This window comes from Malaclemys terrapin, chromosome 2 (genome assembly GCF_027887155.1).
Source record: "Malaclemys terrapin pileata isolate rMalTer1 chromosome 2, rMalTer1.hap1, whole genome shotgun sequence".
NCBI classification, from domain to species: Eukaryota; Metazoa; Chordata; order Testudines; family Emydidae; genus Malaclemys; species Malaclemys terrapin.
Window position 1 is genome coordinate 51,074,993 of NC_071506.1, and position 14,848 is coordinate 51,089,840.

The 14,848-nt window shown below is 40.7% G+C and overlaps 1 protein-coding gene across 1 annotated transcript; it reads left to right on the plus strand.

Moving 5' to 3' along the window:
- The first annotated feature begins 808 nt into the window (after nucleotides 1-808).
- LOC128831728 (fatty acid-binding protein, adipocyte-like) lies at nucleotides 809-3,929 on the plus strand. Its single transcript, XM_054018440.1, has 4 exons — nucleotides 809-947; nucleotides 2,330-2,502; nucleotides 2,712-2,813; nucleotides 3,702-3,929. The coding sequence occupies exons 1-4, from the start codon at nucleotides 875-877 to the stop codon at nucleotides 3,750-3,752; spliced, it is 399 nt and encodes a 132-aa protein (XP_053874415.1). The 5' UTR covers nucleotides 809-874; the 3' UTR covers nucleotides 3,753-3,929.
- Nucleotides 3,930-14,848: the final 10,919 nt, after the last annotated feature.

A 14,848-nucleotide genomic window follows, 5' to 3' on the forward strand; every position in this document is an offset into this window, starting at 1 on the left:
CAAACCTTCCCATGGCTCTACCAGTGTTTTTGCTGTCCATCTGTTTAGATTGTAAGGCCCAGATCATTAAAGGTATTTAGGCACCTATCTCCCATTGATTTCAATGAACGTCAGGTGCCTAAATACCTTTGGGGATCTGGGCACAAGTTTCTAAGAGCAGGAACATTGTCTCCTTTCCTGTCCCATTCTGCACTAAGCACACCATTGGCACTTAACAAATAGCAATAGAATTCCGTGGATAGGAACAATACAATATATTTTAATAGATATGCAACCCTAATGGGATTAGGATAAACTCTGACCCAGATCCTGCAACTAACAACAGAGTTCCACATGGACAGAGAGCCACTCATGCACATTCAGTTGCAGGAAAAGGGCAAAAATCTGTTCTTGGGGTCATAGCAAGGTCTAAGCAGGTGCAAGAAATGTCTGCTGAACAGAAGCTGAGTCAAACTCCAATCCTGCAAAAATTTACACGTGATTAACTTTATTAAGCACTGTGAGTTGTCCCACTGATCAGGGCCTAATGCTGCAGACTTTTCTTCCTGAACAAAATGCTTTTTAAATATTTTTCTTTAAGGCAAAGTATTTTTGAATGCTAAAGACCATTAAGTGCTGAGGACACAGTGATCCATGTGCCAATGAGGATAAAGGAATAACAACACTATGACCTACTAAAAAGGAAAAAAAGAGAAATGCTCATAATTGGAGTTCCTGATATTCTCTCTCACCATTGGGCATCCCAGAGGATCACATGGTCAAGGCTCCTTTTTAAAGAGGCTATGTGATCTTATAGAATTCATACCACCTTCCTGTCTGATACTGAGAACTGTTGCCTGATTCCTGCAAAAGCCTGTTTAATAAGCTTCACATAATGTGTGATCTATTTGTAGGCACCTGGAAACTCATTTCCAGTGAAAACTTTGAGGACTATATGAGAGAACTGGGTAAGGAATGCTATGTGAGGTTACCTCTGGTTATAGATCTGTGTCTGCATAGGGAAAGATAACTGAATTTGCATTTTAATCCAGCTTTCTTCTTCTTCCTGGCTTTGGGAACTTTCCTGTACTGTTCATGAAGGGCTTCCCCCCTCCCCCCCCTCCTCCTTCCCTGGCTGATAAACTGTCTTAGCCAGACAATCTTAAACTGCAGAGTTCTTGGGGAAGCTAGTTGCTTGGTTTAGTGTGGTCAGGCTTCTTAATGTAGAAGGAATTGGACTGGAGGGAGTAGTATCCTGTTAATTGAATAATGCATAATTAATTTCTAGTAGAAATAATTCAGTAGTGCTATTGTCTGGGGTAGAAAAATCCATTGACATGCTCAGTGCCTTGGAAACACAAAGCAGTAGAAAGCTGAGACTATAATAAGGTCAGTAATTAAACACCTGTCTAATCTGGAGTTCTGTCTAACTGTTTCATTGAAGTACAATCTTATGTTGATATTGGAGTACTAGAATTTGTGGTTCATTGGAACTGGAATTTGTTAAGATCTGGAAGTAGTTGCTGCTAGCTGGCTAGTGTGCTTTTAAATTAGGGAATTGCATGGACTCCTGACTAGATACCTGGCGAAGTCTTGACTGGGTAATAAGCTTCTCTAAAAACTCCCAGTTTTAAGTTGAAGTTGGTTTTAAAGGGTCTTATCTCTCCCATAGACTGACTGGGGACTCTGACTAGCTTATTCTGAGTTAGTACTGTAATCTAACAAGCCTTTCATTTAGAGACTAGAAGCAAAATTCTTAAATAGACTTCTAAGTTCTGTTTTTCTTAATGAGACTTGAGCACGCTGGAAAATTCTCCTAAATCTTATGGGGAGCACTAGTGTGCCCAGCTTCTTTCCTAAAATTTTCCTTAGTCACTTTTCAACTGCTACTAGTTCTGTAGCAAACAGTGGTTTGGGGAAAGCAGGGGGGATCTAAATCACTCTAAAAATGTTTATGCTCTTTGGAGGTAAAAGGCTGCATAACTTGGTGAAATTGACTCACCAGGATTCTCTGGGCTCTTAAACATTCAGCTGCATATGCCCTTGGAGTTTAATTCACTAAAAGGATTTAATTTGCATTGCACTTCAGAATAGTGGCTGTACAAAAAAAATCCTGACTTCATATTCCCTGGACTGGGCTTGGAATGGCTTTTATCAGAAGCTTCAGGCAGCCTTGAAATGCAGGATTACTAAAACATAACCAGCAAGGGCAGATTCTTGTGGAAACAAGTCATAAATGTTTTACATCCCTGATCCCCTGCCTCCCCTTAATTGAAAGCAACAACACTAGGTAAGAGGGTGTTCTGGAAGTGAATAGATTATCTAATATAGTCTCCTGTCTGATCTACAGGTGTGGGCTTTGCTACTAGGAAAATGGCTGGTGTGGCCAAGCCCAATGTAATCATAAGCACCAATGGAGATGTAATAACCATCAAAACGGAGAGCACCTTCAAAAATACAGAGATCTCTTTCAAGCTGGGTGAGGAGTTTGAGGAGACCACAGCAGATGACAGGAAAGTTAAGGTGAGTCTTCCTTAAAACCAGCTGGGGTTGTGGGAGGGAAGGGATTTCAAAATTGTCCTTGAAGTTAGCATGTCTAACATAAAAAAGTGCCACAAGTGTTCTGCAGAACCACAGATACCTGGTCAGTTAATGTTGGACTTGTGTACAAATCTCCTTTAGCCTGCAGGACACAGACTAAATAGCAACACTTTGTTTCCTTGTCTCTGCAGAGCATCATAACACTAGACAATGGCTCACTGATTCAGGTGCAGAAATGGGATGGAAAAGAGACCACATTAATAAGAAAATTGGTGGATGGGAAGCTGGTAGTGGTGAGTTAATGCCTGGTATTTAATCACTGAATGCAACGTGTTCTATATTGGCTCCTAATGAGGTGGTGGGATGGAAAAATGTAGGTTGTGAATTATGATAGACTGGGGGTGGGGATGTAACTTCCAAACTAGTGAGAGACTTGCACATTAAAATTCAGGAGTGTTAAAGATGGAAGATCGGGAGAAGTCTTCAAGGCATGTACATTCTTTTTACCCTTCCCTCTGCCTATCCCAAACTGAGGTGGAGAAAAATGTGCATATAAAGCTGTGTAGCAATGAGTGGGTGAAAGTCCAAAACTCAAATTCTCATTAAAAGGGACAAAACTTTCATGAAAACCTATGTCTTGACCAGTTGTAGTAAATAGCCATTCCAGCTTTTATAATATCTAAATACTCCCCACAGAGCCACTATCACAGCATGATAGTCTAACACATTGACTGGCAAGCTTGCATCATTGCTTGTCAGTCAACATATCACAATGATGATGTGATCTGTCACTGCTATATTTCTTCCTGCTCTTCTCATTGCCTGGGTCCTGGAAGAGAATTTTTGTAGCAACTCAACCCAGGATGTTGCAGAGAACCTATATGGGCAGCTCCTATGCTAAGTAAGTAAATGGTGCCTGTGCTCCCTCCCCATGCTGTCTTGGATATTAAAGTACTCCTGTCAGGTTGGCCTCCAGCTGAGACCAAACAGTGATTGAGGCCTATGTGCCCCTTAGGTACAGGGAGTTCTGAATAAAAGCATTAAGCTCTCAGCCTGAGTTGTTCCCTTGCAACTTGCTTGAAGGGAGGTGTGGAAGTGTTATCTAAAGCTTGCTATTGGTAAAAAAGTGAGTGCTTGACATGCTGCCTAACATGCATTTGTTCAACAATCTGTCCTTCTAGGAATGTACCATGAACAATGTTACCTGCACTAGAGTCTATGAGACTGCATGAAGAAACCCGATCTCCACAATGGTCTGGGGATCTAACTTGTGGAGAACCAGCTCAGTTCCAGGAGTGAAGCTCCACAGGTCTGCTTTGTGACCGAACCAGACTGTTTACAGACTTTGCCAAAGCAGTGTTATAGCCAATCTGAACTCTTGTGGTTATTCAATAAAATGTTCAACTGTCTAGAAATGGCGTTGGAATTTGTACAACATAGCACTAGCTAATGGGTGGTGGGTCTGCACAAACTGGGACCAGGGTGTGCACTAACTTCTGACTCCCTTCATTACTATGGCAAGAGTAGGTAGACACAACATTAACAAAGATCAAGACATTCACCACTTAGGAAGCCCTACTTAGGGATAGGTGCTTAACAATGTCCACCCTCAAGGCCTAATTTACTCTAGCCCCTGTTCCTATAACACAATTATCCTCTAGATCCAAAACAAGTGAAGATCATGTGCTCCTGTCTTTATCTAGTGTAATCCCTATAATAGGGATTGAAATAAACTGCCTTTCTTTAAAAAGCAGTTAACTTTAGAGGATCATGATAGAGCTAAGTCTCACTTCAACACAGCCTTTTATGAGGTTTGCCTTTTCCAGGTCAAAAAAGGCACTACACAAATCATTGTAGAGGCTTTAACTTGCCCTGATAGCTGGTTTATTTATCTGCCTACATATGGGCTGGTATACTGACCAATGCTTAAATCCATTAGCTGTATCCCAGGGAGTGGGGGTGGCAAATAACCACTGGTGACTTGTATGCATACATGAGAGAGGGGAAATAATCTGATACCTTTTCACACAGCAATTAGGCAATTTGCTGACTTTATAATGGGTCTAATTCTGCTACCTTACTCTCACTAAATAGTACCTTACTCAGGTGCAGACCCCTTATCTCTACAGGGCTGTCTGCAGACAAAGATACTTCACAACATGAGTAGAGAGAGCAAAATCTGTCCCAATCCAAGCAGCACTCCTACAATTGATTTAAATGAACTTGTTCCATTTCTGGATCACTTAATTCAAAATACTAATTTTAGGTCACTTTACTAGTGTTTGTTGCTAGGAGGCTAGAACTCTTCTTAATGTGTTCCTGCCACACATTCAGGGCCTGAGTGTGACTGACTTGCTCTCCTCTACATTGTTCATAGCATCCACTGACAAATTCTGAAGAAATATTCTCAGCTGTATTCCATCATGTGTGTGCCTTCTCCCCCTCAGGTGTGATCTGGTTTGGTGGGAGGTAAAAATCAGGAAATGCTGCAGAAAAGATAGACTTGCTGGGGGAGGGGGGGCATTTTGATGGAGCAGTTTCAAGCAGTAGGGGGGAGAGGAGGCCCAAAGCACTTGTAGCTTAAAGTGAAGCAGCTCCTTCAGAAGAAGAAATCTGCACTTCTGTATAACATCAAAACAGTTTTAAATTTCTAATTACTTTAAAATAGTTAAATCATAACCACACCCTCATAGCGGCATTGTTCAGGATAATACTGCAGTTTGGATGGCAGAAGCACTCTTCCTTAAATGAAAAACAGCTGATTCATAGGGTTATAGCAATGGTGACAACACCATTGTGCATCTGGCTATACTTCTCAAAGCTCTTCTGACAGAACTTTCATTCTCAATATGCCTGAGACAGGTAAATAGTTACAATTTTCCAAAGGGGAAAGTTGATCCAGGAATGGAATGACTCCTCCAGCTGATACAAGAAGACTTTCTTCCTCCAATTTAATATTGGATCTTTGTTTTCCATACTATGTGAAATGGAAGTTCTTTAGACTGAGAAAATCACATCTGTCACAGGGCGAGAAGTGCAAAAAAAAAAAAAAATTAAAAACCTAAAACAGGAAGAATACCTTTAGAAATAGAAAACATTCCAGGGCAGGAGCACTAATTCAGGCAAGCAGTGCACAAGCATAAATAGGTATGGTGAATCCATTATAACACAGTGCCCTCAGAATGGCAGGCAGATACTTTAGTCAAGAGGTGAGAGAGGTCTCAATGGGTCAGGTGTGCTAAAAAGCCCAGGGTCTACAGGTGGGGCTAAAAGAGCTCAACTTCCCTTTGTCCCCTACATAGGGACCCTATTTTCCAAACAGATCAGTATCCAATGTACTAAGCTCCTTTTGAAAATCAAGCTGCTGCTTTTGATGCCAAAATGGGTACTAAGCTCTTTTGCATGAATTTAGGCCTAGATTATCAACACACACAAGGCACTTAAAACTTAATTTATTATAAACTCCAATACATTGGCACTATAGTGTGTTTGGATGTTTTAATTTAACAATTTCAACCATTCATATTAGTGATGCTGCTTTAAAATATGCCTGTGTACAACAGTCTTTTTCTTGAAGAAAGAGCTGCGTGGAACTTTCTTAATTTAGCTGGAGTTTATCTGGTGTACAGAAAGATGGCATTGTTTCCTATGCTCAAGCCCTGCTGGAGAGAATATTGCATATCCCAAGAAGAGGAATGAGTATAATGTGCTAAATGTCACAGTAGAATTTGTGATTGGTAAGTAGTCTTTATAATTAACAAGCAAAGCCTCTTTTCTTGTATCAGGTGTCATATCTTGTATCGTCTCTGTTATGATCAGTCTCTAATTGACTTCTCTATGAGGGCACACAATGGCAGAATGTTAGTAATGAAGTCAATTAGAGAATGACCAGAACAGAGATCCTGAACACAATCACCATCATGTTTTGGGGATGCTGAGATCCAAGCTCTAAACTGACTGGTCTTCATCCTTCTCAAATTGCTTTTCAATTTAGGGCAAATAAATCATAATATAGCAGCATACTGGCTACTAGTGCTGTCAGTTCATTATGGCCTCTCCATTTCTTTGTCTTTCAGCATCTATTTTTTCTTTCTTTTCCAGGGTTCCTTCCCCACCCCATCCCATTTTTTGTCATAAACTACATCTAAAAGCCTAACTACATACAACATGAATTTTGCATGAAAGTGATCCAATATTCTCTGTATCTGTGTAGCACTCAGGTCCAGATCCTCAAAGGTATTTAGGTGCCTAACTCCCATTGATTTCTATGAGAGCTAGGCACCTAAATACCTTTGGGAATTGTGCCCCAATAAATTGGTAGTGGGAAATTAAATCACCCCCACATTTTTCCCTATCTGCCAGCTTCCTGTAGTCTCTTCTCCATTCCACTTCTGCACTTGAACTAGTGAGCCATTCTCTAAGGTTACAACATTGTGAAGAGACACAAGGTTGGAAATAATGAGTATTTACCACCAAAGTCCTTCAGTTTAAAAATGAAGCAGCTCACCTAATTCTCAGCAAGTCCCATGGTCTATGTACCTAGTGCATGAGGCACCTTTGAGTTCCAGTAGGACATTTTCTCCAACTATTAAATTTGCCTCATTAATCATTTGCAGATTTCTTAATAAGTGACATTGAGAAAAAGCCACCCATATCCAGCAACTATTTTTTACTTTGATTTTAATGTCAGGTGCGGTAGTTTCTTCAAACTATTTACCCAGTTCAAAGGAAATCTCAGTATTTTTGAATGTGCTCTTGGTTTAGACTGTCATTGTGTCTCTGTCACTGCTGATGATCTCCCACTAGATTTTTCCAACTTCCTAGTTTCCTAGGGTATGGCTAAACCCATTTCTTTGAGTCAGACAAGATACCAGCTCAGACTTTAAATATCATGCAAAAGTCATTGAGGGATGAAAGAAGGAAGACTAGGGTTAGTTTTCTGCTGAAATTCCCTACTTTAGCTCTTCCCCATTAGGGTGACCAGATGTCCTGATTTTATAGGGACAGTCCCGATTTTTGGGTCTTTTTCTTATATAGGCTCCTATTACCCGCCCACCCCCTGTCCCAATTTTTCACATTTGCTGTCTGGTCACCCTACTCCCCATACACAATTGATGGTGAATATTTAGGCACTTTGGCCTAAGTTTTCAAAACATGATTTTGGGTGTCCTGCTTGAGTGACTTAAAGGGGCCTGATTTTCAGATGTAGATGCTCAGCACTTTCTGAAAATAAAGCCCCTTTATTTTGGACACCGAAAAATCAAGGCATCCAAAAATATTAGTCACTTAAAAATATTAGGCACTGATGTAGAAATTGGGCCTCATTCTGATCTCACTTAAATCTAAAGTAATTCCATTGATGTCGGTAGAGTTCACACCAGTGCAAAAATGGTGTGAAATATGAATCAAGCCTAATGTATTAAATGGTTGACTAAAATATTGCCTCCATTATATTTCTTTCACACACTATTTTTGTTATTCTATGTTTAAAATATCCAAGTTTGCATGGCAATACTTTTTTGCAAATAAAGGCATGCTTCTGGCTGCTTATGGCACTGTTATTCTCTAGGGTGCAATCTTGGCACCACTGAACTAGCAAAACTTCAGTGGGGGTCTGAGTTTCACCCAAGATTTTTTGTTTTTACTATTTTCTCCATTATTCCATGAGGAAATGAAATGAAATTAACTGGATGATATTTGTCCAGATCTTCTTTCTTTCTTTCTTTTGTAAAATTTGTAACCGCATTTGCTTTCTTTCAGTTTTCTAATTACATTCTCTTTGAAAAGGAGAATCTGCATCTAGACTTTACTCCTGGACTGTTCATTCATGGCTCCTGTGCTGTCTATTGTTCACTGCTACTAATTCATTGAGGTAAATGAATTTTATTCTGATCTTAATCTGACAAAGGGAAATGTAGCACTATCTTTCCCCCACTCACCTGAGCTCAGAATCCCTGTCTCTTTTTAATTTGCTTAGGAGAAAAGGTTTGGGCTTCAAGATATGCTATTTCCACTTGTGATGGTGCTGGTATTTCTTGCTATTCTTCTTTCTAGGCTATAAATCCTTTGAATGAGCTGCTGTTTCTGCGTAGGGGCACAAGGATGGATGGTAGCAACGTCGACACTGTTTGAGTAGCTTAAGAATGGCTTTTTGTCTGTATAATTAATGCACTGTCACTTTCGTTCTTAACGTTACTGGTACTGCAGTATAGCTGCCGTATTCTGACTAAGGGCCTGCACGATGCATTAGTCCATGCTAGAGGGTGTAAATTCTAGTGCACAATAATGTCTGATGCACTAACTGGCCTATGTGGACCCTTCTGGTGTGCAATAAATGTTTCCCAGTGCATATTAACTTAATACTGTTTGAAACGAGACTACACTAGGGGACATTTTGTGGACTTGCAGGTTCCACATGGGCCAGTATATGCTAGTGCACACTTGAATTCACACTCCTCTAGTGCGGACTAATACTCCATGTAGACAAGCCTTAATCCTCTCTCTTGGCATGTCTTAGGGCTGGTCTACACTGGGGCGGGGGATCGATCTAAGATACGCAACTTCAGCTACGCTACTTGTGTAGCTGAAGTTGAAGTATCTTAGTTCGACTTACCTGGCCGTCCTCACGGCGGCAAGTCGACTGCCGCGGCTCCCCCGTCGACTCCGCTTACTCCTCCTGCCGAGGTGGAGTACAAGCGTCAATTCAGGGATCGATTTATCGCATCTAGATGAGACACAATAAATCGATCCCCAATAGATCAATTACTATCTGCCGATCCGGCGGGTAGTGTAGACGTGGCCTTAGGGCCTGATCCTACGAGTTGCTGATCACTTTCAACTCCCAGTGACAGCAACAACTAATTTCCTTGTAAAAGTGCTGCCCTTTGGATAGGAACATTAAATGGAAAAACTGAAGAATTCCAGTTGACTAACCATAGTAGGTGTTGTATCAACCAGGCAAGGTATTAACAAACTTCAACAGTTCTAATAATCACATGCAGCATCTAAACACCACAGTAGGATCCTTGTATAATTCACATGGGGACGCTTTGTGAAACAACAGAAGAATCTGACTTAGAAAAAGTGTCCTAACCTCTTGGGTAAGGGGGCTGCCTTTGTTTATACTTTGAAACATATGTGATACATTAATGTATGCTTTGGAAAACGTGTCATATGGACAACATCTGATAAGATTAACATCAATCTTCATTTTGTGGATTTACTCTCATGTTGGCACTTTTATACTTTTTTTTAAAATGTTCTGCTTTTGGTACTTTTCATTCCCCTGTATTTCAGATATTCCTCAACCACTGCAACACTGGGATCAGGACTGTGCCATAGAGCAGGGCAGAAAATGGGTTTCCTGTCCTGCGTGAAGTTTTGTGAGTTGAAAAAAATTCCAATTTCACAGTGGGATAAAACTGAGACCTTTTGAAAATTTTCACAGCTATCAGAGATGCAACCTCTTCCCACCGCACCCCCGGTCACTCTGCTTTCCTCTTAAGAAAACGGAAAAGACTGTCTCTCTTTCTCCCATAATGAATATTTAATTATTTATACAAAGTAAAACAGCTTCAACAGTAGAGCTCTACCTCAGAATAGCAAATAGCCTAGTGGTTAGGGCACTCACCTGGGCTGTAAACGACCTGGCTTCAAATCCCTGTCCCGAATCAGGTAGTGCAGGGGCCTGAAACTGGTTCTCCCATGTCTCTTGCATCCCCAGTGATTAGAAAGGTGGCAGCCCTAACTGGTCCTCTCATGGAAAAAGTTTCAGGTTTAACTAATCAGCATTTTGCAACAATAAAATGTTTTATCAAAACATTCCCAACCAACTCTACTGGTAGTAATGGAAGCTTAACTTGACTAGCTTACTTTTGTCAATATTATGAGATACCTGATGGAATAAAAGTAGATTCTTTACATATACAGTTGCATTTAATAATGTAAGGCCCAATCCTCCCCCTGCTCTCATGGTGTGGCCCAGAGATCACAACATGTTACTACCATTCTTCATATCATTTCCACACTCAAATATGATCCCCTTTTCATTGCTCCTGGATACCACATTTGGAATCTCAATATTGGATAGAGGCCCCAACTCAACTTGAGCTGATATAAATGCTGTTTCTTCTTTCCATCATGACAACCTGAGACGCAACCCCACCATCTATATTCCCAATATTCTGCATATTCTTACAGTGTAAGCCTGAGAACCCAATGTGCATAATATAGTCCAGAAACATGAGCACATTATAATCATGCAAAAAAGACCATATGATCAGAATTCATATACTTCAGAAAGAAGAATTTCATGTCTTCTGAGTAGCAGGTAGCATAGTTTCCTCCTAACTAAGGAGCATTTGGGAAGGTAAGGGGCAAAATACGAGTGACGTTGATGCTGTTACTCCTTTTGACCCAAGTTGCTGGTCAAAGTTCAGGGCCCTATTGGTTGTTTCCAGTAGGAAGAGAAATTGATGATAGAGCCAAGTATTTTCTTTGATTCAATCTTGTTTATTTACAAAGATTATATATAATGTTCTGTTTCCTGCACTCAGTAGGAATCAAACAGCAGGAGACAGCTACTTTGCTCACTATTTCAAATCTGCCTTTCCAGACAGCATTCTGTGCCCCAGAAGCTTTCTCTCTCAGCTTTTTGTCAGGACCTCATTACCAGCACTTCTGCTACGTCTGTCTACCTAGCTTGTGCTCTCTTTCTCTCTGTCCACGCCACCCTCACCCCCAAACACACGTACACCAATCAAAGCCCTAGTCCAAGCATTTGAAAACCCTTGGGCCACATCATTTATTTTCTATTCAAGCTTTTTCATGTGCTTTTGTTTGGTGCTACTGAAATTGTTTCTTTACATTTATCCTGAAAGAAAAGCAGTGGATACACCCAACCCATAACAACAAGGTTTAACCCAACTCACAACAATACTTTCATTTCAGAGTTCCAAAATTTTTGTTATTTCTTTGAACTACAGTGATCTATACTCCTGTCTTTCAAACGTGTTTGCTAACTGCAACACTGTAGTTATAAAATGAATGGTCCATTTTAGAAGCTGAACTTTATATGTCTGCAAATACATAGGTTTTAAGTTATGCAATTTAGATAATGGAACTCTAAAACAGGGGTTCTCAAATCACCACTTAATGGCCTCTCATAGTCATATCCCTGCCATTCATTATATCATGAACCACCTCTCTTCTCCTCCTGTCCACTAGTCATGGGGGAGGGAAAAACAGCAGGGTGGGGTTTTTTTGTTGTTTTTTTTTTGTTTTTTTTTGTTTGTTTTTTGTCTTTTCTCTTAATAGTGTGATGAAAAGAGCATTTCACAGTTTGTGATGAGAGCTCCAAGCGGAAGGGTAAAAGACAGAGCAGAATAAAGAAAAACATGTTTAAAAGATCAAATACACATGTCATTTTGAAGGTGACTCATGAGAGAAAGGTGGTTCAGTACTTTAAGTACAGAGTGTTCTGCCTCCAGCTCTTCTCTGTCTCATAGACTCATGGACTTTAAGGCCACAGGGGACCATCATGATCATATAATCTGACCTCCTTCACATTGCAGTCCACAGAACCTCGCCCACCCACTTCTGTAATAAATCCATAATCTCTGGTTGAGTTACTGAAGTCCCCAAATCTTGATTTATAGGCTTCAAGTTACAGACAAGCCACCATTTACTTTAGTTCAAACCAGCAAGTGACCCATGCCCTACACTGCAGAGGAAGGCAAAAAACAACAACAACAAAACCCAGGGTCTCCGCCAATCTTACCTGGGGGAAGATTGCTTCCCAACCAGAAATATGGTGATCAGTTAGACTGTGTGCATATGGGTCAGACCCACCAGCCAGACAGCTGGGAAAGAATTCTCCATGGTAACTCAGAGCCCTCCCCATTTAGTGTCCTATCTCTGCCCAGTGGAGATATTTACTATTAGCATGGGCCATATGCCATTGTAGGCAATCTCCTCATATATTCCCCTCCATAAACTTATCAAGCTCAGTCTTAAAACCAGTTAAGTTTTTTTGTCTCCACTAGTCCCCTGAAGGCTGTTCCAGAACTTCACTCCTCTGATGGTTAAAAACCTTCATCTAATTTCAAGCCTAAACTTATTGATGGCCAGTTTATATCCATTTGTTCTTGTGCCAACATTGTCCTTAACTTAAATAATTTCTTTCCCTCTCTGGTGTTTGTAGACCGCAATCATATCTCCTTTGTTAGGGTAAACAAGTCAAGCTCCTTAAATCTCCTCTTGTAAGGTAGATTCTCCATTCCTCTGATCATTCAAGTAGCCCTTCTCTGCACCTGTTCTCATTTGAATTAATCTTTTTTAAACATGGGAGGCCAGAATTGCACACAGTATGCCACATGAGGTCTCACCAGTGCCTTGCATAATGGTAATAACACGTCCTTATCTCTGCTGGAAATATCTCACTCGATGCATCCTAGGATTGCACTAGCCTTTTTCATGGCTGCATCACATTGTCGGCTCATAGTCTTCCTGTGATCAACCAATACACCCAGGTCTTTCTCCGCCTCTGTCATTTCCAACTTATACGATCCCCTCTTATAGCAAAAATTCTTGTTAGCCCCTAAGTGCATGACTTTGCACTATTAAATTTTATCCCATTTCTATTATTCCAGTTTTCAAGGTCATGTGTGATTATTTCAGTTCTCCTCCATACTGGCAATACCTCCCAACTTTGTGTCATCCACAAATTTTATTAGCACACTCCCACTTTTTGTGCCAAGGTCATTAATAAAATACTAAATAAGATTGGTCCCAAGACCAATCCTTGAGGAACAACACTAGTAACTTCCCTGCAGCTTCACAGTTCAATTTTTGAGCATGACTCATGTACTCTCCCCTTTAACCAGTTCCTTACCCAACTTTTGATTCTAGTATTCATCCCCATCTTTTCCAATTTCCCATGTGGAACTGTATAAAATGCTTTATTGAAATCCAGGTAGATTAGATCGATTGCATTTCCTTTATTTAGAAAATCAGTTATCTTCTCAAAGAAAGAGATCAGGTTGGTCTGGCACAATCTATCTTTTGGCAAACCATGTTGTATTTTATCCCAATTACCCTTATGTCCTTAACTACCCTCGTTTTTAAAATCTATTTTAACACCTTGCATACAACTGAGGTCAAACTAATGGGCCTGTAGTTTCCCAGATCACTTTTTTTCTCCTTTCTTAAATATAGGTACTATATTTGCAATTCTCCAGTCAGAGAGTATGACCCCTGAGTTTAAGAGTCATTAAAAATCCTTGCTATTGGGCTTGCAACGTCACATGCCAGTTCCTTTATGTTCTATTGGATGGAGATTATTCAGATCCCCCAATTTGGTCCCATTCATTTGAGTTTGGCTTCCATTCAGAGGTGGTAATTTCTACTTCCATATACCTGTTCCCATTAGTTGCCCTGCCACTGACCCCAATGCTTCATTACCCTCATTAAAAACTGAGGCAAAGTATTCATTTAGGTGTTGGGCCGTACCTAGATTATCTTTAATCTTCACCCCATCCTCAGTGCTTAGCGATCCCATTTCTCTTTCCTTGTTTTCTTTTTATTTATATGTCTAAAGAACCTTTTACTATTGGTTTTAATTTCCTTTGCAAGGTCCAACTCTCAGTGGCTTTTGGCAGTTCTCACTTTTTTCCTATGCTTATTGACCTTCAAGAGGTAGCTTTCCTTGCTGATCCATCCCATCTTCCATTCCTTGAAGGCTTTCTACTTTCTCTTAATAACCCTATTTGAGATGGTTGTTCATCCAGCTTGGTCTGCAACCCTTTCCTATGATTTTTTCCCCCGGGCTTGGGATGCAGGCTTCAGCTAGCTTCTGCAACTTTGACAAAGTAATTCCAAGCCTCCCCCACATTCAGATCTTTGTGAGATGACCCACGTGTGGCTTTAGCTTAATTCACTGGCACCAGGATGACAATAGCAGTGATGATGGTGGCAGTGGAAGATGTGGTGGTGTTGGGAGGAAGGCAGCATTAATGTTCACAGTGGGGTGGTGACGTGCTTGGCATCATGATTTGTCTCAGATACTACAGCAGCATCACTGAAATGTTCTCCTGGCACTACAACAGTAACCTCATGTGCTGGCCCCCACGCCCTCCTGATTATTCTGCTTTATTCAGTGGAGGAAACAGTGGCAGGCGTAACACTGAGTCTTGGTACTAACATAAGTGGCTTTGGACAAGGTGTGCATTGTCTTGCCCCTGACGTTGTTTCTCCTGGTTGGTCAGTCTTGAGAATTACAAGTTGGGGGCATCTTTATAAAGAAGCTATTGAGGCATGCATAGCTCACACA